At 51.9% G+C, this 25,299-nt stretch overlaps 8 protein-coding genes across 8 annotated transcripts; 4 read left to right on the forward strand and 4 right to left on the reverse strand.

Annotated features, from left to right (window-relative positions):
• Positions 1–103: 103 nt before the first annotated feature.
• IAR55_001946 (uncharacterized protein) lies at positions 104–4,115 on the reverse strand (the record flags this gene model as incomplete). The annotated part of the gene is made up of 13 exons (XM_066945067.1): positions 104–214; positions 269–484; positions 547–620; positions 678–816; positions 877–1,275; positions 1,360–1,541; positions 1,609–1,812; positions 1,876–2,008; positions 2,063–2,411; positions 2,480–2,823; positions 3,043–3,236; positions 3,450–3,722; positions 4,058–4,115. The coding sequence occupies 13 exons, from the start codon at positions 4,113–4,115 to the stop codon at positions 104–106; spliced, it is 2,676 nt and encodes an 891-aa protein (XP_066804990.1).
• Positions 4,116–4,539: 424 nt separating this feature from the next.
• On the reverse strand, positions 4,540–7,544 carry IAR55_001947 (uncharacterized protein; the record flags this gene model as incomplete). The annotated part of the gene is made up of 4 exons (XM_066945068.1): positions 4,540–5,164; positions 5,220–6,798; positions 6,865–6,930; positions 6,998–7,544. 4 exons carry the CDS (start codon positions 7,542–7,544, stop codon positions 4,540–4,542), a joined length of 2,817 nt encoding a protein of 938 aa, XP_066804991.1.
• Positions 7,545–8,094: 550 nt separating this feature from the next.
• IAR55_001948 (uncharacterized protein) lies at positions 8,095–9,872 on the forward strand (the record flags this gene model as incomplete). Its single annotated transcript, XM_066945069.1, has 7 exons — positions 8,095–8,160; positions 8,310–8,513; positions 8,613–8,782; positions 8,886–9,004; positions 9,074–9,134; positions 9,241–9,491; positions 9,592–9,872. The coding sequence occupies 7 exons, from the start codon at positions 8,095–8,097 to the stop codon at positions 9,870–9,872; spliced, it is 1,152 nt and encodes a 383-aa protein (XP_066804992.1).
• A 320-nt stretch (positions 9,873–10,192) lies between these two features.
• IAR55_001949 (uncharacterized protein) lies at positions 10,193–10,821 on the reverse strand (the record flags this gene model as incomplete). Its single annotated transcript, XM_066945070.1, has 2 exons — positions 10,193–10,435; positions 10,576–10,821. 2 exons carry the CDS (start codon positions 10,819–10,821, stop codon positions 10,193–10,195), a joined length of 489 nt encoding a protein of 162 aa, XP_066804993.1.
• Positions 10,822–11,799: 978 nt separating this feature from the next.
• IAR55_001950 (uncharacterized protein) lies at positions 11,800–15,161 on the forward strand (the record flags this gene model as incomplete). Its single annotated transcript, XM_066945071.1, has 11 exons — positions 11,800–11,902; positions 11,971–13,109; positions 13,176–13,318; positions 13,382–13,400; positions 13,456–13,594; positions 13,659–13,745; positions 13,800–13,871; positions 13,932–14,277; positions 14,337–14,386; positions 14,480–14,601; positions 14,703–15,161. The coding sequence occupies 11 exons, from the start codon at positions 11,800–11,802 to the stop codon at positions 15,159–15,161; spliced, it is 2,679 nt and encodes an 892-aa protein (XP_066804994.1).
• Positions 15,162–15,561: 400 nt separating this feature from the next.
• IAR55_001951 (uncharacterized protein) lies at positions 15,562–19,978 on the forward strand (the record flags this gene model as incomplete). Its single annotated transcript, XM_066945072.1, has 7 exons — positions 15,562–15,641; positions 15,711–16,330; positions 16,395–18,721; positions 18,780–18,994; positions 19,065–19,381; positions 19,453–19,548; positions 19,749–19,978. The coding sequence occupies 7 exons, from the start codon at positions 15,562–15,564 to the stop codon at positions 19,976–19,978; spliced, it is 3,885 nt and encodes a 1,294-aa protein (XP_066804995.1).
• A 325-nt stretch (positions 19,979–20,303) lies between these two features.
• On the reverse strand, positions 20,304–23,982 carry IAR55_001952 (uncharacterized protein; the record flags this gene model as incomplete). Its single annotated transcript, XM_066945073.1, has 14 exons — positions 20,304–20,551; positions 20,650–20,812; positions 20,938–21,054; positions 21,172–21,377; positions 21,438–21,562; positions 21,621–21,705; positions 21,762–22,222; positions 22,279–22,509; positions 22,573–22,786; positions 22,853–23,020; positions 23,089–23,169; positions 23,262–23,327; positions 23,387–23,409; positions 23,504–23,982. The coding sequence occupies 14 exons, from the start codon at positions 23,980–23,982 to the stop codon at positions 20,304–20,306; spliced, it is 2,667 nt and encodes an 888-aa protein (XP_066804996.1).
• Positions 23,983–24,317: 335 nt separating this feature from the next.
• Positions 24,318–24,946, forward strand: IAR55_001953 (uncharacterized protein; the record flags this gene model as incomplete). Its single annotated transcript, XM_066945074.1, has 4 exons — positions 24,318–24,395; positions 24,469–24,621; positions 24,692–24,780; positions 24,850–24,946. The coding sequence occupies 4 exons, from the start codon at positions 24,318–24,320 to the stop codon at positions 24,944–24,946; spliced, it is 417 nt and encodes a 138-aa protein (XP_066804997.1).
• Between the last annotated feature and the right edge of the window lie 353 nt (positions 24,947–25,299).

Here is a 25,299-nt window from a genome sequence, read left to right on the forward strand (position 1 = left end):
CCGCTCTCAAGATGATGCATCATGAAAATGTGCAGTATGACTCCTTTTGTATTGTCCCCTTTTCCCCCTTCTACGGCTCTACAATATGCACCTTGCTTAAATCCTACTTCTTCTTCGCACCCCCGCTGCCGAACAACATCGTTCTCACCCCCTTCAAAGCATCTTTACGAGATTGCACGATAGCGTCCCATCGATCTTGCACAAATTGCTCGTCCTGCATTGTACAGTCAGCCACTCGATCTGACCAGAGACGACAGACCGGACTCACATCAATCCATTTCCCAGCCACTTGCTCCGAGTTCGAACCTTGTCCCCCAATTTCCATCTCCAGCAGCTTATCCTGAATGGGCTTGAGATCCAGACCCTCTTTGATTCCCTTCAACGCGACGACAAATTCGGCGAGTCCACTGGGTTTTTTCTTTCCCTTGACAGGTTTGGCAGCTTCAACGACTCGTGTCAGAACGATATCCGAGATCCTAATCAACTATAATCCACAATACATCAGCTTCCATTCCTAGGCAGACTCATTGTCACTCAAAAGCTGACCTCATCCAATGTTATGAAAGCTTGGATCTGAGCCCATTGAGAGGGTTGGTCGGCGAGGCACAACTTGACGTTTTCTGTCACGATGAAAGTGTCAGCTAAGATAAAGGAACTGCCAGAATTTGCGAGCTGACCTTCAAACAGCCCTTGAATATCTTCCTCACTCTCATTGGATTCACTGCCCTCTGACCGTCCGACCAGATCTAAAGCTTGCGTCGCGACCCTAAACAGCCGCATGGCATTCCGTATCAATGCTTCTTCGCATGCCATCATCTACCACATATACGTCGGTCAGTAAAGTCGCAGTTTGCATTTCGGTATGAAAACACTCACTTGATCCCAGAGTATTTCGCCTCCCACAGGTTCGCCCTTGGTGAACATTACAAGATTCACCATCAACGCTGCCATAGCCGTAGCCCACTCCGCTCCTACTTCCTTGCCCTCATTCGATCCTGTCAAGCTCGTCATCTCCTTTACTAACGGTCTCTTCCCTCCTGTCTCCTGTATCATCTCCCAATTCCTCAAATCTACACTCTTTTCCCTGACAGCCTTCTCGAGCAGTACCATAAGGGAATCAGAGATACCTGCACCGATGTGGACTGCATATCGAGCTTTTTCGATACTGAGCAAGCGGAAGGAAAGCGAGGTGGATAGCGTTTCTCTGAGATATCGGATGGAGGGGATCTTTGAGTATGTCTCGTTGGACAAGCATTCTTTGATGTATTCGGGGAGCTACAAAGTGAGCCGTCAGCTTTTCCCTTCCTCTTCCTCCCGACCGCCGAAAGAGATAGTTGACTGGATAAGACTTGTACTCACATCCAGATTAGTCCGCTTATACATGTCAGACGCCTTCTTGACGTGACCCATCCACACCTCTTGGCTATCAGCCGCGACAACTTCACCTCCACTCCTTTCTAACGCGACGTGAAACATGTTATCCAATTGGACCTCTGAGAGCGTGAGCTTCAGCAGATGTGGCGTTGCAAGGGAGAAGGCGCCTATAATGGGTCGACGTCAGCTTGCCGCGTGCCTACATGGCTACAGAACAGCCAGGTTAACACTCACCAATCAGGCGGTATAATCTGATGAGAAGGTAATGGGCATGCAGACACGCAGGGCTCTCTCTGCAAATATACTCAAGGCAGACGATGGCCCGATAGAGGGGCGTGATTTGATCTGGTGTCTTTTGCCATCGCTCGATGAGGAGAGAAATCACCACCAATCCGAACTGGTCGGCAGGTTGAACATCTGTTTTCGGAAGGTTTTTGCCTGTGATCAAGAAAGCGTGAGCTTGCTCAACGAACACACAACAGTGTATCAGCTCAAACTGACCGTATTGTAGGCCTTCTCGGTATAGCGTCCAGTATCGCTCCACTTCCTCGAAGGGTGGTAGCCAAGTCTCATCCTGATCTCTGAGTAGAAGTATGTTCGCGTTCACCTGTTCGCGATACGATTGCTCGTCGGTCTGCAGCATCAGCATCAGCATGGGTCGTCCGCCTCCTCGCTCCGTGACGCTCACATGTTGTCTGGCGGCTCGCTGTTTCAAGAATCCCACAATCTTCTCCTTCCGCTCACCGTCTCCCCATACTCCTTCTATCTCAGTAATGATCGATCCTTTCGATCCCCAGAGAGCCCAGTATTGTTCCACATCCTTCACCCCATCAATATCGTCAAACTGTTTCGTAGCGGCCTTCAATTTCGATCGAAGACGGCATCGTAGCTCGATACGAGCGAGAGAAGGCGCTCTTTCTTTCGGTCCAAAATCCTCTTCCAGTGTGCGTAATAAGCTGTTAGACTGACTAGTCGATTCGAAGCCTGCATTCTCAGTAGCTTCCACAAGATATCGGTAGAAGGCATAATTGCGTCGACTGCAATTTCCACTAGATCAGCAGGCTGCGGTTCGTAGCATGAGACACGATACTGATCCTGGACTTACGCCTCCATATCATCTAGTAAGACGCTCTCAGCCCATGCTCTTTCCGTCTCCCATTCTGCTTGTATCACATCTATCTTCTCCTCTGACATTCTTCTCAACGCCTCTTTGACTCCCTCCATCCTCCACCACAACCTGGCCAAGCTTCCCTCTGCGCCTTCTTCTCGAGCGACCTTGAGCACTTCTGCATACTCTCCGGATGATAGAAGCACTTGTAATCTGAGCCAGAGCATCTCGGAAGTCTCGCACTTTTTGCCTGTTGTAGACAATATGGTTTGGGCGATTTTGAGAGTGTTCTTTGGGGCGGGAGAAGGAAAGGGAGTATCGAGCGTCGGCTGAGGCGCTTTCTGTGGATGAGGGCACGAGGAAACATCAGTTATGTTGACATTCTCGATCGAGATGATGAGTCCCTTCAGTTCAGAAAGATTGCCATGAATCCTAGTTCGAGGACACCTTGCTTTACGCGATGCAATGCTCGCGGCCGTTCCTTCGTTCGACAGTGTCTCCCAACCCTTTCTATGACGCCATTCTGCTTCCAAAGGTCCGCATCAGGACGAGGGACTCACCTGGACCCACTCTGCCCAACCAGCAGCCCTAGCCCATCTCGCCTCTCTCGTCTTATTGAACAACTGTCTACTGCTCTTGACCATACCATCGACGTCGTCTGCCGCCGCGGCGTAAAAGAAGACCTGTTCCAGAAGAGGGAGAGCATCGGGAAGCGAAGCGTAGAGCGATTCGTACAGTTGTTGAGCGAGGTCCACTGTGGGTTTCACGTTGGTGTGTGGAGATGAAGAGGTGAAGGTGAGGGGAGAATGTATTGATGGAGAGTGGAAAGTGGTGTGTGAACAAGTGAGGTGAATGTGATAGGGAGGATAGTACGATATCACGAAAATGCGGCAGCGAAAGAAAGATGGGAAGCAGTCAGTAGATCAGTGAGCTATAACCCAACGCCCGATCATATTGACACACTCACATCTGCCCATATTTCTCAAAGTGAGAGCACACCACCAAACCCCTCTTCCAGACATGACAAACCCCCCCGGCTCACCCTCCTTTTTTCCTCCATTCGCGTTGACCGCCAAGCTTCGCACCTCCTTAAAGATCATGAGTACTGCGTCGTTCGTCGTGGCGGTCTTCTGCGAGATGTACATCTTGAGGATCAGGGCGGGCTGGGATTTCGGGTGTTTTTTGAGATATCGGTTGAGGGTCGAGGAGGCAGGAGAGAGTCGGTGAGATGAGATGTCATCTGGCGGGCGTATTTCGGGAGCAGAATGGTCGGGATGGGGAGGGACGAGTGATGAGGGTTTCGTAGAGAGATGATCAGACAAGAGGAGGTATGGAAATAGAGGGAGCCGAAGACGCATGAAGAGGAGGAGGATGTCGTGGCGGGGAGGTCGGGTAGGTGGATGTGAGTCGATATGGAGGGCGCACAGGAGGATTGACGTCAGCGTTGTCAGCTCATTGATCCTGTCATCTTATATTATTCTCGAGTCCGACAGGGACGGTGACGACAGAAACGGTGCAACTTCCACCAAGAACCAAGAAAGCGAATCAAGTCCAAAGGAGAACATTACTACTCACCATAAACAGATTGCAACTTCCTCTCCTCCGCTTCCCACAATGCCAGCTGTTTTGACATTGTACACAGGTCCGTCTGTCCACCTGCCAGGCTATACAGTCGAGACGCGGGGAATGGACGCTCCGATCAAGATAGAACAAGTCAACGAGACCAAGTGGATGTGAAACGAGATTGAACTGATATCAACATTGCTCCAGTTGACTTTTGACTTTTGCGTAGCGCGCCAAATTGGATCCGAACGTTTCGTTTCTGTTCTTGTCGCTGTGGCAGATATGATGTCTATATAGCATTGCAAGATTTGATATTCACGACAAAGATCCTCCCTTCATCCCTTCTCCCTTCTTCCCTTCCTCCCTTTCGTTTTCCTTGCGTGGCTCATGACACCATACAGGTGACCAAGGCAATCACCTGTTTACATCCTATAGTGATCTTGACCCTACGGCGACCAAGAAAACAGTGATCCCTTCGAGAGCTCCGAATACTGCTACGTCGGGACCCCGCTCAACATCTTGATCCCCGGTCCACTGACGGGCTCTGTTCCCGATAACCGTCTCCACAATTGCCATCCTTCTATCAGATCGAAGAAATTGGCACTGCCTCCTCCTACTAGTGTCTGCAGAGCACCCGGAATCGGCAAAGACAGATCTATCGGTGTTCCTCGTGTTTCACTTGACCAAGTACTCCATTTCTGACCTCCAGCAACCCCAGCTCGACCACTACTGAACTGCGATTCCGTACCGGTGCCCAGGCCGAGAGGTCGTGCAAGTGGATGGAATGGGTCCATACCCGTCATGTATCCCACCGAATTCGCGTAGTCCAGCGTTACTCTGAACACTCCCCACAACACCAACATCTCCAACACGACCCACCAAGCCCAACTTCCCCATCCCCACGATTTCCGGACAGCCTTACTGATGCTTTCTCTAAGAATAGGGTCACTAATCGGCGACAAGTCGTGTGCTGAGATCGCGGAGAGGGCTTCAAGCCATTGTTTCTGTGTAGATTCCAAGCGACGTTGTGCAAGAAGTGTATTTGATGAGGCTTCGGATAAGGATGATGAGGCCTGGTTGTAGGTCGCAGATGGCCTGGGGATAGGTACAGGAGATGGACTGGAAAGTCATCACGTCAGCTAAGACTGCTTCGAACAAAAGTGGGACGACTAACAGTTTTGTGAACGATCGCGATAGCTTTCCCGTCCAGCTCGTGTCCGCCTCGTGCGATTGTGGTTTAGGTTCATTCCGTCCTTCCCCCTTATCTTGAGTCATCGGTAATCCGACTTTCTTTGGGCTGACTCTCATACGTAGGATTGACACTCCTTCCCCTCCCTCGTCCTGAAATGAATCCTCGTATCTCGCTTCCTTCCTGAGCGGGGAGAAGCGCACTTTCCCCCTCGGTGTTGATTGCCATGCGCCTGGCGGTTTTGGTGTAGGCATATTATGAACGAGATCCGCAGGTTCACTTCTACCTTCACGTATCTGCTCAGGGTTGACGGATGAAAGAGCACGTCGTTGGACAGGTGACGAAGTGGAGAGCGTCGACATTCCCACTGTGACAGGTTCTTGTGGGGGTATCGAGATGTCCGCTGCTTGTCGCGGGAGAAAAGGTGAGGTAGATGAGTATTGTTGAGAAGCCGAGGACATTTTAGAATGCGCTTTGGATGCATTCTTGGCAGAACTTGGGCTGTCTTTAGAGACTGGGCTGTCTTCTCGAGGTCTGCTGATTGGGCTTCGGGTCTCTCTCCTTTCTGACAAAGAGATTCGCGATTGTGAGCCCTTGTCCGTGCGAAAGCTCGGTGTATTTGATGTCCCACTCCTTCCCAGATCCAGCGTGGACGCAGAAGCCCCAGAAGTAGATTTACTCGTCGACCGGAAAAGCGCCGCCCGTCTTGACGAATAGGTGTCTATTTCGCTGGAGTCCGATGCCTGTGAGATGTCCGGTTCCGGGAGTGCTGGCAAGGGAGGGGAAGGGGAGTGAAGAGGTCTGCCCGTCGGTGTAGCAGATGCAGAATGATGTAACTGAGGAGACAAACGAGAAGACGAAGTCAAATGGCGTAGGCTTGTCTCGCGTGCGGTGGGCCGATTCGGAGGCGAAGAAGCAGATGGGCGAGGAGTGAAGCTTCTTTCTCTTGTGGAACGATAGGGCGGCGAACTTCTCCGTGATGCCTCCAGCTGCTCACTTCTCTCCATTTCCGCAATTTCATCTTGCCGCCGTGATAAACTCTCTTCAGCGACGCTCTCGCTGGCGTTTTCCCATCCCACAACCGAACTCAGTCCTTCATCCAAATCCAGCTCTACTTCTCCGCGCAACTCCAACCCTCCAGACGGCATATTCCTCGCAAAAGACGCCAGATCGTCTGGAGCCATGTCTACACTGAGCCGCCGAGGGGTCGTAGGTGGCAATCTCCTCCTCGGTCTGTCTCTCTCAGGAGAAGAGTCCGGATGTTGTGGGACGTGCTGAAAGATCTGTCTCTGCTGACTTTGGAATCGATTACGTCTAGAAGTGGAGCTACCCGGACTACCGTCTACTTGGGCGGAAGAGCCCGGAGGTGGCGACTGTTCACGCTCTTTGCCCTTTCTGGACGAAGTGAGACTGGGACTTGCGTAAGAGTGAGGGACAGGTCGAGCGGAGCGGGATGACGAAGGGTGGGATGGGAGGTCGCGCTGAGATGCTATGTATGTTCGAAGCTGAGACGGAGGTGATCGTAAGGGTGCGGGAGGCTCTTCAGGTGATGATCTGGATGTGCCTGCGGGACGAGAAATATAGCGGTGAGTATGCTGATATAGTCGTGCGATGCATCAATGCAGCTTACTACGTAGTAAAACAGCAGCACGAGAAGGTAGCCTTCCCGATTGCAGAAGGTTCGGTGATCCTCGACCTGTATAGACAGACGTTAGCTGGATCGTCCTATTTGAATTCCAAGCATCAGCTGAGCTCCCACTCACGATCCCCCGAGACTCTTCTAGAGGCATAGGGATTTCCGATTCTCGGCGGGGGTGTAGGTGGGCTCTCCTCTTGCTGGTCCTCTTGTCCTGCCTCCTCCTCGCTGTGACTGTGTATCGCCTGACGAGGGGAGGCGGCTGGCAATGATCCCCTCGACGAGCGGAGTCTCGAGTCGCTGTTCCGTCTTGACGGTACCACATCAAGAGGCTTGGCCCTTCGTGCCTCCTCATCCATCTGTCTCAGCAGATCTCTCAATTTGTCCGATGGAGCCATCACATTTTCTTCTTCTTGTCGTTGTTGCCCTTCATCATCATCATCATCATCGATATCGATCAATCTGCCCTCTTTCACTCCTCCCTGTACCTGTGTGTGAGCCACTTCGGTCGCATCATCGCTCCATATCGATGTCCTCGTACTTGCCCTCCCGCCGGGCATGTCCGTCCTGCGACCGGATTCCTCTGACCAGGTGAATGATGAAGGCGGTGAGGACGAGGTTCGAAGAGAGGACGATGTCGTTGATGAATGTATACGAGGTTGAGGGGCGAGCATCGAGTCGTTGGTTATGGATGATACGAATGATCATTGACCTCTCATCATGGCTCTCGGTGTATGGTATCGCTGCCCCCTCGTGATGTGTCTGGGGTATACACGAGATGGATCAGAGTGTGATAATGAGGAATGTAGGGTCTCTACCAAAAGGTAAAATCAACAAATCGACGCGTTTGAGCCGTTGTTTGGCTCGAAAAAGGTGGACCGCCACCATTTTGCATGGACGAAACGGGCGCGTGCACGTTACTCTGCCCCCATTTGATTCCGTCATGAACTCATGCTCCGGAGAAAAGCGGCGTTTAATCAAAGGTCGTAGTAACCAGACAGTCGTGGGAGATTTTGATCGGTATCGTTATCGGGCCGATCTCTGAGAGATGGGGCTCCCCAGATCATCCGTTATTTGGTTCGGGAACTGGAACGAGTCGTAAAGGGGTGAAACGACGGGTTGATAGAGGAAAGATGTGTCATGTCCAGGCTCTCACTATCATCAGCCAACCTCACACGTTGACTGCCTACATTGAGCAGCCCAACAGCCAAGAACCTTGACCACATGCCACCGTCCACTCTCCGATGGGGTATCATCTCTACGGGTGACATCGCGACCACATTCTGCAAGGTGTGTAGCTGGATCTCCTCGGGCTCCTATCCGTCGTGGCAATGAGATCATCCTCTGGGCGTGGTTGTGCATCTTATCCACGCCCAATCTCACGGTGCAGATGTACTTGATTGGCTGACAACGAGCCCACCTTTTTACATTCACACCAGGACCTCCTGGTCGATCCCTCAACACGGAATGCAACCGATATCTTCCACAAGATCACTGCGATTGGTTCACGGTCCCTCTCCTCGGCAAAAACCTTTCTTCACGATCTGGAAGAGAGCACAGATCGTTTCAAGTGGGGCGTCGAGAATGGCTCGTTGGAAGGTTGCCATACTCTCGGATCGTATGAGGAAGTTTACAATCACCCGGTATGTGTTTCATTTCCACCGTCGCTTTTCCCGCTATTTACCTCCTCTTTGTTGATACGGGATGATATATGAGTTATTCAGCTGACTGCCCTGCTCTAGGATGTGGACGTGGTCTACGTTGCTACTCCGCACACATTGCACCATCGGAACTGTAAAGACGCCTTGATGGCTGGGAAGAACGTTCTCTGCGAAAAGCCGTTCACGCTGGACGCTGAAGAACTGGAAGATTTGATGGCGATAGCGCAGGCAAAGGGCCTCTTCCTCATGGAGTAAGTGATTGTCTTCCGTTTCTCCTTTGCCCAGTCCTAAAAGTGGGAATAGCATTCGTTGGAGACGAGACGTGTTCTGCGATACTGATCCGAGCTCTCGTAGGGCGGTATGGACGCGATTCCAGCCTATCACATTTGCGATACAGGATATCCTCTTTTCTGGTCAACTGGGAAAATTCAAGAGACTGACAGTGGACAATTCGCTGGACTATAAGCTGGACGGTGAGTGGGTCTCGTAGAGGTCAAGGGTTCTGCTCCTTGGAAGGACGCTGATGAATGTCTCTGGCACAGAGAGAGGAGAGAGCCATCGGATGCTTGATCCCGCGTTGGGCGGAGGAGCTTTACTTGATCTGTAAGTATGTTTCATATGTGTTGAATAGGTTGTTCAGGCGGCGCTCACCCTCCACTATAAAGGCAACATCGTTGATTTCATTTGCTGATCTATTGCGCAACCGTAGCGGCCCCTACCCACTTGTATGGGCGATGCTGGTCCTCCATCATCATCCCGATAACGTAACTCGCTCGCGGCCCAAGGTCCTCAGTTCGTACCAGACCATCTACCAACGAACAGGTGTCGATAGCGCTTCGCGGATGCTGTTGGAATGGGAGGGTGTGGGTCAAGCAGCTCTCACGGCTGATCTGACCTGTCATGGTTATATGGACGGAGTGGCGGTAATCACTTGTGAGGAAGGAGATATAGTCGTGGCTGGTGAGTGGACTGCGGTTGTTTCACACCGATTGCAGCGGAGCCGCAGGTCTTGGAAGCGATTGCTGAGAGACACTGTCAATATGGACCTCACCTTCCTCAGCTCCACCTTCTAAACCCCAGACATTCCACATAGTCCCTCACGGTCCCGACTCGTCTCGACAAGGATTTATCAGAACCAAAACCACCCATCATCATCCCCTTTCACCAGGCCACGGCATGGCCTACGAAGCAGACGAAGTGGCCCGGTGTATTCGTGGTGGCAAGAAAGAGTCTGGGAGGATGCCATTGGACGAGAGTCTTGTGGTCATGAGAGTGCTGGATGAGGTAAGAAGGAGTGGCGGGACCAAGACCAAAGACCTGAGAGGGACTGCGGGCAAGTGATCTGATTCACGGCCGAAGTAGATTGTACACTACAACCTAACAATACTGCGTGGAAGTGAGGTGACCGACGGCCTGCGTAGAGGAGCTGATGCCAAGACTTCTCGTCGATCTGATTTAGACTGCGCAACAAATCATGTAGCTCCGCAGTCCTTGATGACTGAGAAGGCGTTGCTTTCGAGAGCTGTGTGATGATGCATTTCTACACGGTTTAAATCTATGGCATGAAAAGTCCGAAAGCCGTTTGATCCGATTACTATATCCATATTACGCGTATTATAAAACTGATTGTACAGTACTCGATGACATATGCCTGCAATTCGTCAAACCCATCGATCCGTCTTTCTCTGTCCTTTCAACGGAGCTTCCTCCCCACCCTTCCCTCCGCCCCATTGCGGCACACCCTCCGGTCGGGGTACGCGTAGCGGCTCGTAGTCTTCCTGGGATACGGGTGTCATTGAGAATCTCGGTCTTCGTGGTTTGGAGATGGGCGGAATGGAAGGGTCGTTATGATATGAGGCGTCGAGGGCGGAGTCGGGCGATTGGGGCGCAGGAGCGTTGAGTCTCTGCACGTATATACACGAGGTCATTAGAAGGGTTCACCTGTACTTGACAAGTCTGAACACAAAGATGGGGGGAACGAGAACGACAACAAGACGGGAACTGCTGTACATCAGAGCTGTGAGAGTAAGAGCCTCTCACTCACATAATACTCGTCTCTGAGATCGACTTTCCGTCTATCCCCTCTCATCCCCAGCTCCTCCTCCACTCCCATACTCTGCACTTTGCTGGCCTGATAGTCGTATCTGGTCTGCGTGAACTCCTGCAATGCGAACGATGAGGCGACGATGATGCCCATGAAGGGCAGGCCGAAGAGGAGGAAGGGATGGCGTCGCATGTGCGTCAGGAGGGGTGATTTCGGGGACAGCGGTTTGGCTGTGAATGGCGGCATAAGGAGTCGTGGGTATATGCGGGGTATTGATGAAGCAGATGCTGATCAGAGCAGAAGGAGGTGATTGACTGCGCGGCGATCGGTTGAGCGATGATTGTCTGTCGCACTGCGAACAAGAGTAACAAAGTCATTGCTCAAGCAGCTGCTCGAACTACGGAATCCAGTTGTCTTTTCGGAGAAATCAGTCTGACTTGCAGTTCGGGCTGCGACTTTTCGCTTTGTACGCACCAATTCCCCCACTGCGCATTGATTTTCTGTTCACCGTTTTGATCCCGACGCTCACCGATAACTCACAATCACGTAAGTTGACTTTTGGTTTCCTGATCGGATTGTCTTGGCCCTTGTCTCGTACCAGCCCTCATCATGGTCATATAAAGGAGACATGTCTCTATGGATTCCTCCGCTCCGACGATCATCGCCGCATACCTTGTCGCCCACTTGACACTCGGTCAGCTCGTTCTTCTCACAGGGATTCATTCGCATCAGAGATAAGTCACAGCAGAGTCAAAACATCACGAGACGACAAAGAACCTTTTTCATTCATTTATTTATTTATATTTGTTGTTTTCCCAATTTCCCGCCCGACACTGCCTCAACGATTTCAACCGTCACAACAATCTTGCCGCTCAGTCGCACATCGGGATCGATCAGTCGTCATCCAGATCGACTCACAAGGCCTGATCTCAGTCTGATACCTCTTGCTAGCAAAAGCATAGCTCTGCGGGACGTCTAAACGCAAACAGTCCAACGGCCCGTTGGTTATCGACCTCTTCATCCTTTGTACGCTGCACCCTGACGTCCCGCAGCTGTACAAAGGCACTACGAGACTCGTCCCGGTTCAACCTGAACGAGATCACGGGCAATCACATCTCAAGGAGAGCAGCAAAAGTCTGTACACATCTCTGATCGGTCAGACGGGCGTCTCGAACAGCCCGCGTGGAACGGTCTTTTCAGAGCCATTCGTCCGCAATAGCTGGAATGTCATGGCACGATGCGAGTGGATGGAGACCGCCACCTCTGGGCCGGTCGATGGTGATGCTGGTCGCCGCGATCTTGTTGTTGTGTAGTCATGGATCCGAAGGTCGGTCCAAGCAGTCTACCTGCGCACTGTCTCTGGAGCTTCAACTGATTCGTAATGCTCATCTATAGCCCGGTCCCCTCATCCCCCCCCGCTTCGCCGTCTAGCTCATCCAACTGCATCCCGACTAGAAATTCTACCTCGTCGCTTATCAGGTCTCAAACCTCGACGTACCTCCACCATCGCCCCTCACCCTTCCACGCTTCTCCATTCCGATACCGTGCTCATCTCTCTCGACCTCCCCGAGCTTCTTCCCTTCCCCGCGTCCCTGTTGTTGAAACCGTCCGCGAACATATTCCATCCCGACGCGAAAGTGACATCGGCCGGCGGTCAATTTGTACAATCGCTTCGGGAAGAAGACTGGCGGTTGTACACCGGCGAAGTGATACACCCCCGATGGGTGAATCGGATGAAAGCATTAGAGAGTGCCGGCGCCCGAAGTGGATGGGAAGATGATGCTGCTGTACTTGGACATGCTAGGATCATGGTACATGAGACCGGCGATGGACAAGATGGCGCGGTCTTTGAAGGGTCGTTCGACTTGTACGGGACGACCTATAACGTCTTGACCAGGGACAACTATCTTCGAGTGAAGACGGCGGAAGATGTTGAGATCGAAACATTGGGCGCAAGCATGGTCGTCTTCCGTGATTCGGACGCTAATCATCACGGCAATCAGACCCAACATGCTACCCAGTCATGCTCTCACGATTCTCTCCCTTTCAATTCTGACCTGTCGAACCCCATCCTACAACCTCCGCCCATCTCACCATTCAGATCGATACCAAATCTATGGCGTCGCCAACGAGGAGATACAGGCGGTATGACCGGTTCATCCAACTTCATCAACGACATCAATTCGACTCAAGGTTGTCCCAAAACGCAACAAGTCGTTTACATGGGTGTGGCTCTCGATTGCAACTACGTGTCGACCTACGGATCGACAGACGCAGCTCGTACCCAGATCCTCAACAATTGGAACCAGATTTCGGCCTTGTATAGATCAACTTTCAACATTTCTTTGGGAATCATAGAACTCCAAGTGCAGAATGCTACGTGTCCAGAAACGACAGTCCGAGGCGAGGAATGGAACGTCCCATGTAGTCAGAATCTGACACTGGATCAAAGACTAAGCGATTTCAGTGAATGGAGAGGGAACAAGGGGGATGATGGGGCGGGCTTGTGGCATTTGATGAGCGCTTGTCCAACTGTGAGCGTGCTTCTTGATCCAGTGAACTCCTGAACTTTGCTAAAGGGGGTCGGCTTCACACAATAGGACTCGGAAGTAGGCGTAGCTTGGCTTGGAACTCTTTGTCAGACTACTTCTTCTCAGCAAAGTGGCTCAACGGTCTCGGGGACTGGAATCAGCACAGCAACGAGGACCGAGTGGAGTCTTATCGCGCACGAGATTGGACATGGGTGAGTTAGCGAGATGCTGTCACTACGTACAACTAGAGACTGATATGCCGCTGGACTTGATAGGTTTGGTGCCATTCACGACGTGAGCTTACTAATGTGACGTCGTCGTTGGGCCCTGGCTAACACTCCTGCCTCAGTGTACAAGTGGTTGTTCGTTATCGGGCTCGTGTTGTCCACTCTCACAGTCGACTTGTGACGCTGGAGGTCGGTTCATCATGAATCCTACCACCTCTTCCGCCGAGCAAGCTTTCTCTGGATGCACGCTTGGTAACATCTGTGCGTTGGCTGGTAGCCTTTCTTGTGTTGCCGTTTGAAAGTCTGACGATGTGATAACGTGTAGGTACAAACATTGGCAATCGTGCCCTGACAACGAGCTGTATCCAGACTCCGGGGTCAAGGGCGGTCATCAGTCTGCAGCAATGCGGAAGTGAGTCGAGACACTAGAAAGAGACAGGAGCGCAGCTGACAGCTTCTCTCGTAGACGGGATCGTCGAGAGCGGAGAAGATTGCGATCCCGGATCAAACGCTACTTCTACATGTTGTGACCCTGCCAGTGAGTGAAGCACTAATATGTAACAAAGTGCAATTGAATGACATATCGTACTCCACCCAGCTTGCAGATTCCGTTCTGGAGCGGTGTGCGACCCATCCAACTCGGCTTGCTGTACTTCGACATGTCAATATGCTTCTTCCGGAACCGTCTGCAGACCTGCCGTCGATCCCACATGTGACATCGCCGAGACGTGTTCAGGCAACAATGCCACTTGTCCGGAAGATAGGACAGCTTCAGACGGTACCTCTTGCGGAACAAGCGGGGCGGGTCTAGCTTGCGCGAGCGGAACTTGTACCAGCTTAAATCTACAGTGCCAGACAGCTGGAGCAAGTATGGGCTTGACCCGAGCCTGCGGTCAGCGAGACGATAGGAGCTGTGTGGTCAGTTGTAGGGATCCAAATATCGCGTGAGTACAAATCGATTGATCTTTGTATGATACGCCATGGACTAATCAGGCCTTCGCAGGAATCAATGCGTCGTGCTACAGACACCATTGGTAGACGGCTCGCCTTGTGGTGAGTGTTTTTGGCCCTCACTACACTGTCGTTTCTAGCTGTTCATCCAAGTTCGAAAGGATAGAGCGCTGATTGTTGCTTGCTCACCTGCAGGTTACGGAGGTCACTGCTACAACTCGACTTGCGACTCGGGCTCGTGGCAAGATACAGCGGGGTCTTGGTATAGACAGAATTTGAACATCTCCATCCCCGTTACAGTTGTTGTTGGCCTGATTGTAAGTGTGGCTCCTCATGGTTGCACCTGCCAATTTTCACTCGAACTCGCTCCGACTTGGACATTGGAAGGAGAAATGCTTATTCACTTTGCCTGTCGTAGGTGCTTGCTATTCTCGTCGGCATCATTCGATGCGTTTTCCGTTCATGTGGTGCTTCTTCTCGTAAGACTCGAAATACTCGTGGACCCCCTAGAAATTCGATGTACGCACCTGCGCCACCGCCGATGTCGCAATTACCTCCACCACCACCTGGTGTACAAGGAGTACAACGGAACTCTATGCAGAGACATTCGGACTCGATATCTTCCGGTGACCCGTTGACGAGAACAGGAGTGATCGACAGGGATTCCAGTCCTGTTTCAGCCCAGACCGGAGGGTATGATGGTTACTACAACGGGAATACAGGAAGACCGGGCGGGTACAATCAACAAGGTGGTTATCTGGCCCCTCAGGGTGGATATGAATATGGCCAGCATCAACATCAAGAGGGTGGAGGCTGGGTTGATGATAGGAACTTCAACGGAAGACATTATGGAAGACAAGAGGCCTACGGGAGGTAAGCGAGAGGTGGGAGTGAGGACAAGGATCGGAAAAGGAACGACCCATCGTCATGGCGGACATTTGCTAGCTACTGTCTTGTTCAACGACTGTATACGTACACGCATATTCATCATGTAAACCCATCTGCTGTAGCCCCCCCATACGATATGACAACGATGACATGTGGGAGTTTTAGGTTCCGTTGCATTACGTTATCATCTCAGGTATTTGTTGATCCCTCGACGCGTTTGAATGGAAAAATCGTGTTTCAACTTCCACAGCTAAATTCAGTTGCAATTTGAACAGCCTTCCTCGTCGTCCCTCAGACTCGCTTCAACACCTTCCCCTTTCCGTCATATCGACCGCTTACCGCCTCGTTGTCCACGGATCGCTCCCCACTGCAGAGACACACCGCCCGACATGGTACGATATCTCGATCCGAGAGAGCTGAATGATCTGATAGCACTTGCTGGAAGGGGTGGTATAGGAAGAGGCATAGCGTGAGTGGTCGCAAAAGCCCGTCCCACGTCATGTCGTGCTCCCAAAAGAAGCTGATGAGTTCTACCTAGACTCACGGACTGTGTGGCCGAGGCACCTGATCAACTGATGTATATCAAAGATGACGAACTGATCCTCCTTCGTGATCTCGGACAAGTATTGTTAGCTTCGTGCGAAGGGATCATAGGATGGGTGGAAAGGGATCATGTCAAGTTCGATTCTCTAGCCAGCGCAAGTACGCCCCCCTCTGCAACATCTTCACCATCCAAACTACCACGGACGATCCTTACCGCGCCCTCTCCACCACCACATCACAATGTGAACGACCTCGTGTCAGAAGGACGAGGAGAAGATGACGGAGAAGAAGATGGGGAATGGTTGGAAGAACCTTTGATTTCTCGGCGTGATGTGAAGAGAGTTTCGGGCCCTTTCGAACTGGATTCGCCCGTACAATCACCAAGTCTGGGAAGAGAGGAGGAACAGTTCTTCCCATCTCGATCTCAGCCTGGACAACAACCTGGACGTGGATCCGGACCCGAATGCGCTCAAAGCGAGACGGCGAGAGAATCGATGGTATCGCAGACTAGCAGTGAGGGATTTGGAGGCATAGGTGGATTTATGATGGGCGGGAGAGATTCTGGAAGATGGGAAGAGTCGAAAGAGCCAGAAGACGGCGTGGAGGTATTGAAGGGTGAGTCGGGTGATCATTTGTTGATCCTCGTATGGGCTCAATTATCCATACTGATGTTGAGCAGAAGATCAATCGCCGACCACGCCCCATATCAACACACCTCTTCGCGACTCGTCTACGACGGCATCCTCGCCCTCGCCATCATCACCGACCGCTCAACACTCAGAACTCGCAACCAGTAATCCCGAGCCCGAATATGTCGAAGATGACGAAGATGACGGCAGCGACGACTTCGCAGAGGACGACGACGACGACGAAGATGGTGATTGGGATATCTATGGCGATTACGCTCGAGAAAGCATGTACGGTCCTGCCAAACGGATGAGTCTGGCAGTCCAACAACGACGTCTGAGTCGCGCTGCAAAGACAGCCAGCAGACTCGGACCAGTAGGGGGAGGAAAGATGGCTAGAACTTCGGAGGACAGTAATGACGCGACTGGCTCGGCTCGCTCGGCAACGCAAGGATCAAATGTGAAGATCAGCGAGTTCCGCCTTCCTTCAGCCGGAAGGCAAAGCTCAGAGTCCAGTGATCGATCAAAAACAACCTCAGGAGAAGGCGAAATGCTTGACATGCAAGAAGAGGATCAGACCACGCCCAGAATACCCCATCCGTCTTCCCCAACGCCGACTCCTCCGATTCATCTGAAGACGGAAGCTCCACAGGAGAGCAGGTCAGTTGCTACTGAGCTTCGGCTTCGTATCATGCGAGAGAGGGAACAAGGCAGTGCTATCTTGTCTAAAGCTGTCTCCCCACCTGCGACTCCGACGTCCCCAGTGCGCATAAATGATCCTCCTGGCACAGTGGAGTCCGGCAGGACCACTGACACCTCGCCTGATCATGTACAAAGCTCTGAAGAATCGACCGAGATTGCAACCCCTCACGCTCCTGACATTGTCACTTTCACTGGTCCCTCGCCCCCAACATTCAGTAAACAGTCGGCCAGTGTGGACATGTCCAAAGGTAGCAGCGGTCAATCCCTCTTGGCATCGCCGCTTTCGATAGACGACTCGAACACCGAGTCGACCTCTGTGGGGAGATCGGCTTCGACTAGCCTGATCCCTCCTCCGCCTCCTCTTCACTCTCCAAACCTGTCTCCGAACGTTCATCATTCACCATGGTCCCCCGGATCACCGGCCTCGCCCCACAGCGTTGATGCTACTAGACAAGCGGTCGAAGTGTCCAAATCGAACGGAGAAGGGCAAAGACCACGCGGTTTGACCCTTGTTGGAAGGATGGATGCCGACCTACGAGCGTCCAAGGGACCTGTGCCGATTACCTTCCTCGTTAATGGTCCTGGTATACCTCCTCCACTTTCATCGGCTCCCACCGGGCCATCTTCCCATCATATTGGCTTGGGTCTGCCTCAATTCGCCGGCGGACGAGCATCGCCTGGAGCTCATGAAGTACGACGTGCAACATCACCTTTGGCGTCCCCTGCGACTTTCGAAACGAGGCGCGCCACATCACCCCTTGCATCACCCATTCTAGCAAACGATCCAACTGCGTCTGACCAGTCTTCGAGATTTCCCGCCCATCCTCAACCGAAACGAAGTGTGACCTCACCCGTTCCTCCCGTGCTTTCACCCATCGCCCAGGAGGCGAGGCCAGGCCCAGCACCTATCGGCCGACCTCGATCGCGAAGCTTCTCATCGACTGTGACGAACAAGTTAATGGTCGGTCGCAAAAATAATATTCCTCTCAGTATCGATACTGAAGCACCGCCTTTGCCACTGCCCACTTTGGCTTCGCCGATAGCTCAGTCTGCGTCATCATCGAAGAAAGGCTTTTTCGGTTCCAGGAAATCTGCTCTTGCTCCTCAAACTCCCCCTCTGACTTCTCCTTCGACGTCTACCAGAGGTTCTTCAACTCGCGCATCCGCTTCTGGGTCGTCAGTGACCATGCATCAAGTCACCGGTGCTTCACCGAGTACTCTCCTCTCCAATGATCCGACACCATCACTCCGACCTCCTTCTGGCCGATCATCGTCGTTCACCTTCCCGGGGAAAGGATCCAAAACGCCTCGAAAGGCTTCTCGCGCTTTGGCCTCTCCAATATCTCACAAGGACTTTGCCGAAGAAACTGTCAAGGCAGATGGGATGGACTTCGAACTTGTCCAACCTCGCAAGATCGGCAGTGGCCTCTTATCACCTAGTGAAGCGAGCCTCGACGTGCACTCGAGCCCATCATCCGTTGGTTCAGGGTCATTTGATCGACCAGAACTGTCTGGCCTGAAGCGGGATGTGACAATGCAAAGCTTTGGGTCTAATGGATCCCTTAGACCGTTGCCGGACACGGACGAGTGGGGTTTTTTGAAAGATAAGAGCCCTACGCCTGAGATCTTCCAATCGAGATCAGCCCCCGGAGACCACCGTGTGATTGAGGGGAAATGGGTGAGTGCCTTTGCTTTTACGCGACCTCTTGAGCAATCGTGCTGATTCGGTTGCGCAGCTGGCGATCATCAGTACTTCGTTGAACGGTGCGGCTCCGCCTAAGAAGGTGCGAAAGCTGGTCCTGGACGCTGGCGTTCCGGCGTCGCTGAGAGGACGAGTATGGGCCTGGTTCATGGCTGGGACATTGTCTGCTCGGGTACCGGGCCTGTACCAAGAATTACTCGAACACGATAATGGACAAGAGGACGAGAGGATCGATCGTGACGTGGAAGCGTGAGTGACAGACTGATACTCGAAGGGTGTGATACACCTTGAGACTGTTCGATGCTGACTACTTTCACAGAGCTTACCCGGACCATTCGATATTCTGCGAACCAAATTCTCCAGGCCAACAGGATCTCCGCTCGATTCTCCGCGCCTACTCCGACTTTGCCCCAGCGGGATATCGATCTGAAATGGCCCTCATCGCAGGTGCACTTCTGATCCATTGTGTGGCGGAAGATGCTTTCTGGTTGTTGAGTGGGTTGGTCAATGTGGTTCTGAAGGACTATTATGCGAAAGAGAAAGTGGGGATGAGGATCGATGCGGCGGTGTTCGTGGGGTTGTTACAAGGTCAAGAACCGAAATTGGCGGCTTTGTTAAAGAATGTAGGGATACACCGTGAGTGCAGTCAAGGGCTTTGAACAAGATTCGATCGTGGAGTGAGACGCTGATGGTGCGAGCCTTGATAGCGATCGCATTCTTGGATAAGTGGTTCAGTCAGCTGTTCATTCGATGTTTGCCTTGGCCCACAGCTTTAAGGGTGGTTGATGCGGTGGTTTCTGAAGGTGAGCGAGCTCAATGAGAAACAACAAACCTTCACCCCAGATCACTTATCGTCTCCTACACTCCTCCGACCATCTTATCTGTGCATCGGCTCTCGCGGACCGCCCTTTGCCTTTTCACGAGGCGGCAATTTACCCGTCCTTGCATTTCGATCTCGATCCATATCATCCACCTCCGAGTACATGCTGACACTCTTCCTCAGGCCCTCGGTTCCTCCTCCTCGCATCACTGGCCATCCTCACCGTATCACGAGATCGTCTTCTGAGACTACCCAGATCCCAATCCGCCATACTGGCCTATCTCCACGATCTGCCGCAAGACAGTCTGCTGCTGCCTGAGAACTTGATGAAGGTCTGCGAAGGGATCAAGTTTGATGAGAAGGATTGGAGGAAATTGCGAGATCGGGTGGAGATGGAGGTGATGGGGGTCTAGAAGAAGAGGGAGACGGAGAAGGGAAGTTTCGGAGTGCAGTTGCCCTTGCCCTCTGGGTCAAGTTTGCGCCACTACACAGCATGGCCAGTCTAAAGTGCATGCAATCCAGGGTGATCATACTGTATTAGAGATGCGATCCCCGTTGACATCCTTCATTGTGCGGTGAAGCCGTTCATGCTTCATGCTTCACGACAATAACGAGCTATCACTCATCGTTCGTACCAACACCTCAATGTACTCGCTCACACTGGCATGATACTCATTATTATGTCATACATCATGGAAGCAGTTCGTCGTACATCTATCTACACAAACCATGACCGGCTCAGACTCCCCAGAATTGCGGCGTACTTTCCAATTCCCAATCCCACTTTCCGCCTCTCGTCAACAGCTCATGATCCACCTCTATCCCGGCCCACTCCACTCCATCAATCTTCAAACTTTTCACATAGATCCGACCATCACTCGCGCCTCCCGCGTTGATCTGTATCATCGCTGAAGAGTTGGGTAGACGGAGTGTGATCTGGTCGAAGAACGGCGATGATAGGACATATGTCGCTTTGGCAGGATCGACTAAGACGTAGCACATTCAGGGAGTGTCAACTTTGTTGCTATTTCGTACAAGTAGAGTACTCGTAGTGTGCTTCGATGAGCCACTGTGTTGCACTCACCTGGGTAGAATCCCAATGCGGAGAAGAGATACCACGCGCTCATCTGTCCACAATCCTCGTTACCAGACAATCCACCAGCGGTGTGATTGTACTCTGATCGACCAAGACTTCGGGCCCATTCTTGGGTTTTGTGAGGAGCTCCTGCGAACATATAGAGGTACGGCTGGGAATAGGAGGCGAATCAGTCCTGTATACAGTAGCGTCATTCGAGAGGACCTATCATAGGAGGAAGCGCTGAACTCATTGCGCACACAAACCAAGAGCGCGGACCGAAGCACGTCCACTCACAATATGATGAGATGGCTCATTCGTATGCAGATTGTGACCACCGCCAAAGTGACGATCAAGGAAGTCGATAAACGAGGCATTGCCACCCATCAAGTCGATAAGCCCGGAGACGTCGTGCTGTGAACAGCTTTGTATTAGCTGATGATCGTCACGAATCAAACGTGCGCGGCTGGTTGCCGTTACGACCGTTTTCCATGTTGCCCGACTTAACGATCGGGGCCTAGCATCACTCACCATGACATCCAAGCTATACGCCCAGTGATCCCCTTCCGTCCATCCCGCTTCGTGACCCGCCCATGATCCAGCACCATTCCTTGCTTCCATATGCCCTGTTTTTGCGTTCCACAAATTCTTGTAGCTTTTCGCTCGTATTCTCAGAAACGCTGCTATCTCATGATCACCAACATGATCCGCCACTATCGCTGCCGCGTGATCGTCATCTACAGTGGCATCGTCAGTGGCCTGTTCGGGAGTCCATACACGGATTGGAATGGGCTCACAAGCGTAGTCTAAAGTTCTACTGCCCGACTCTGCGTGAAGGTCTGCAGCGACATAGCCAAGCTTCATATACTCTGTAAGGCCCGCTCGCACTTCTTGCGGTGTCTCTTCTTCCCTGTCGCCGAATCTGCGTGGAGCATGTTTCGCAATCAGCTTGTTTGTTCTGAGTAACTCAAGAGACCTACTGCAATTCCGTGTCGCGGTCAGGTGGGACGAAAGCGTCCTTTTTGACTGCTTCCCATGCGAGACTCCAATTGAAATCTGTCACTCCTGTATGCCTTTTTTAGTCTCACTTTGCAACAGTGACACATGCAAGCTCGACTCACCGGCGTTCATAGCTTGTGCGACCACAGAGTCCGCATGAGTTCCAACCATAATATTCGTCTCTACCAGATTCTTCCACATGGGCAACCATCCTCCTTCCTTATAATCTTGCAACATACTGGTGATCATACCTCCCACTCGTTCCGGAGCGACAAGCAGCAGCCAAGCGGTTTGTGCGCGGAAAGTATCCCAGATCGAGTAGCCGGAGTATGAAAAGCCATCCACGACCTTGTCCAGGTAGCCCGAATAGTATGACCAGCTCGGGGCGGTGACCATGCCTGTATTTTCAGATATCTCGTATGGGTATACGAGGGTATGTGCGAAAGAGGTATACAGAACAGTGAGATTCTGAGGAGTGGCTCCGGACACGGAGAGAAGGTCGAGCTTTTCTGCCCAAGCTGACCGTGTTTTTTGAGATGTCATAGCAAGAGATTGGTCGTCGGGGATTTCGAGATCGATGGCTCTAGACGAATACGGATCAACTTAGAAGCGAATCTGGATCGGCGGAACCTGACCTACCTCCTTGCCTGGTCGATGCTGATGAAGCTTACACCGACCCGCACCTCAATTTGCGTCATGTGTGATCCAAACTTCACCCAGCCAGCCAATATCTCGCCTTCCCCATCCAGTACGCCTTCCTGCACCCGACCATCGTAAGATACACCAGCTTGCTGCCAGGGCTGAGAGAATCGAGCTACGAAGTAAGACTTGAATGCTGCTGCGGGTAAGTCTTCGCCTACCAACACGCGACTGAAGGCCGTTGTGAGTCAGACTAAGCACATTTCTAATCTCTTCCAAGAAAGGATCACTAACTCTTGTCGCTCGTCATTCCACCCCAACACCTCCTGCCTATCCTCGTCGATACGAATGTAACCTTTCGGAAAATAAGGCACCTTTGCATCAGGTTGATCGCCATGTAGGAGCCAGCTTCTCCTGCTGGCCTGTATGACGATATGGGGCTGTACCTCTTCTCGCGATCCTTCTCGGGATGGGTTGAAGGTATACCTCATATGTCCTACGCGCGATGCTGGAGAAATATGTTGTTTCAACGACAGTCTACCTGTCACGGCAGACAATACCCTTGGACACTTACCGGCTGTCATCTCTACTTGTATACTCCCATGTTCACCTGCGTCCAAGGCATTACTATAGTAGTTGGCACTGGCATACTCGTCTTCCTTCTTGAAAGGAAGGCCTCGAGCTTCGAAATCAGTGACGACATTGCCCAGGCCCGCAGAGATTTGCGCAGGACCGGATTCGCCTGCGGTAACCAGGACACGATCAGCAAGGCTCGTATGTGTATACAAGAGAGAGAAGGGGGGTGCTCACCCATCCAAATAGCCGGCTGATGGGTGCCTATGAATCCATGAAATTTGGTGTCGGTTTGATTGTAAGGACACATCGAAACGTCTGGACAACGATATGAATGAGCATGACACCAGTTGAATTGTCACCTAATTGTGGTGACGTTCTTACAGAATTTCCGCCATGCGCTCACTTACAGTTCTCTCGAGTCTGAGGTGACCAACGTGTCATACCGAAGGGGGGAGCTACGGCTGGGATCATGCCTGATTGTACACGCTGCTGTCAGTCAGACATCGTCCGATGGATCGTAGCTGGAACTCACCTCCGCTCAGGTTCGGTTCGGGTCTGATTTCAATTTTGAGCAGTCAGCTATTTCCTCGTCTGAAACGGAGTCTAAAGAAAAAGGACTGGCAACGAGTAGAAAAGATAGATGACCTACCCTCCGTTGCCCAACATGACATTGACCCAGTCCAACCCTTTACTCTCAGGCTTGACGAATGCATCGCTTGTGGTCCATTTCCTCCCATCACCAAAATCCCAATGTCCTCTCACTTTCCCTTGCCCTGCATTCGTCCCCCTCACCAGGTCTGCCTCGGTCAACTTCACCACTTCCACTTCTTGCTTCCTCGTACGGGAACTCGTACTCGTGGACGGTGTCAGGTATCGATACGCCGGACCTAGCTGATAGAGATATCTGCCTGAGTACCATGTAATGAGTGACAGGACGCAGAGAGAAACTATGAGATTGATGACGGGCCTTTTGAGAACGTTTGTGAATTGTATGTAACGACGGATCCTCTGTCGGAGTGTCATAGCTGGTTGTGGAGGTCGGACTGGTTGACCGGCTCGACGGGGCTGTTGTATCGGCGGAGCAAGAGGAGGCGTATTATCGACATTACGTCGTCTTGGTGGGTCCATCTTTGCTGCGCGTACGATGGCAGTGATGGAAGAGGAAGGTTGAGTAGGCAGAGAGAAGGAGAAGTTGGTTGAGGGTCGAGCGCGGGTCGGGCAAGAAGTGGGGGTGAATGGAAGTCCTTCGGTGGAGGTCATCCTGATTGTCTTCGCGTCGAGGTAATGTTGATTTTCCGCCTTCCCATGTCAATCTCACTTGTGCATCAATGGAAACGACATCTATGCTCATCTCACGCCTTGTTCCCATCTGTCCTTTGTCTCTCCCATCCTATTCACTTCTCTCTCCTATCAGTGCGCTTGTAAGATCCTGTCCTCTGCCCATAGTACGCCTGCGTCGGGCAATGTCAACAGTATCTGGAGATGCGCCCAAACCGACTGGTCTCGTCATGCAGATCATCATACGGCGAGACTTGCTCACGGTGAGTGAGGCTTTGTGCAACACGCATGTGGACGATGAAGTAATCGCTCTTGCTGACGAGCACACCGTGACAGGTCCTCAGTTGGCCGATCGGACCGTTACTCGCTCAATCAGCACATGCGGCAACTGCCGTCTTACATCGATACAAGGATCATCCAGATGTGATCACATATCTAGAGGGTGAGGATGGCAGAGGCTGGGAGGGCATGCGGAAGGTCGTCATGGAGGTGAGTCGATCGCTGATCACAGCTCGTAAGGCCCCCTGATAATGATCGACGTGATTTCGGGTTGATTCAGGTACCAGATGAAGCTGCACTGCGGATGATGGGAGAGAAACTGGACGGAATGACCAATCGTATCCCTTACCATATATGGATAGAACAGCCGTACGTCTTTGTTTCGCTGTCTTTGTTCATTCCCCTTGGGAGACTGATGTAGATCGCATCATCCCACAGAGAAAACACTCCCACCGCATTGGCTCTGATACCGAATAAGAGACCGAAAGCTCTGAAGAAGATAATGGACGAAGTGGGATGTGATCTATTCAAATAGTCTCTCCGGGTCTGGGTCTGAGTCGGGATTGGATCGGGATGGTGCATGGCCGCTATCACGATGAAGTGAGCGTTGGAAGTCATGTTGGCAAATGGAACGATTGTATGTACGCATGCATGTACACCAAAAATTCATCGGGGTTGACGAGATTGGACCTTTGACAGCAATTTTAATGACCGCGACTGCTTTTTGTCGGTTTTTGTTCCGTGCCTTTCGAGAACATCACTCAACCATTCATTCCACCTTTTTCACCCACACTGTCAAACCTTTGCATCCAATCTTTTCGACAGTAGAGTCAGTCTATCAAGCGGATCGTGAACCAGGAGTAGATGATGCAGATGTGTATGTATGTG

The sequence above is a fragment of the Kwoniella newhampshirensis genome, chromosome 3, assembly GCF_039105145.1.
Source record: "Kwoniella newhampshirensis strain CBS 13917 chromosome 3, whole genome shotgun sequence".
Lineage (NCBI taxonomy): Eukaryota > Fungi > Basidiomycota > Tremellomycetes > Tremellales > Cryptococcaceae > Kwoniella > Kwoniella newhampshirensis.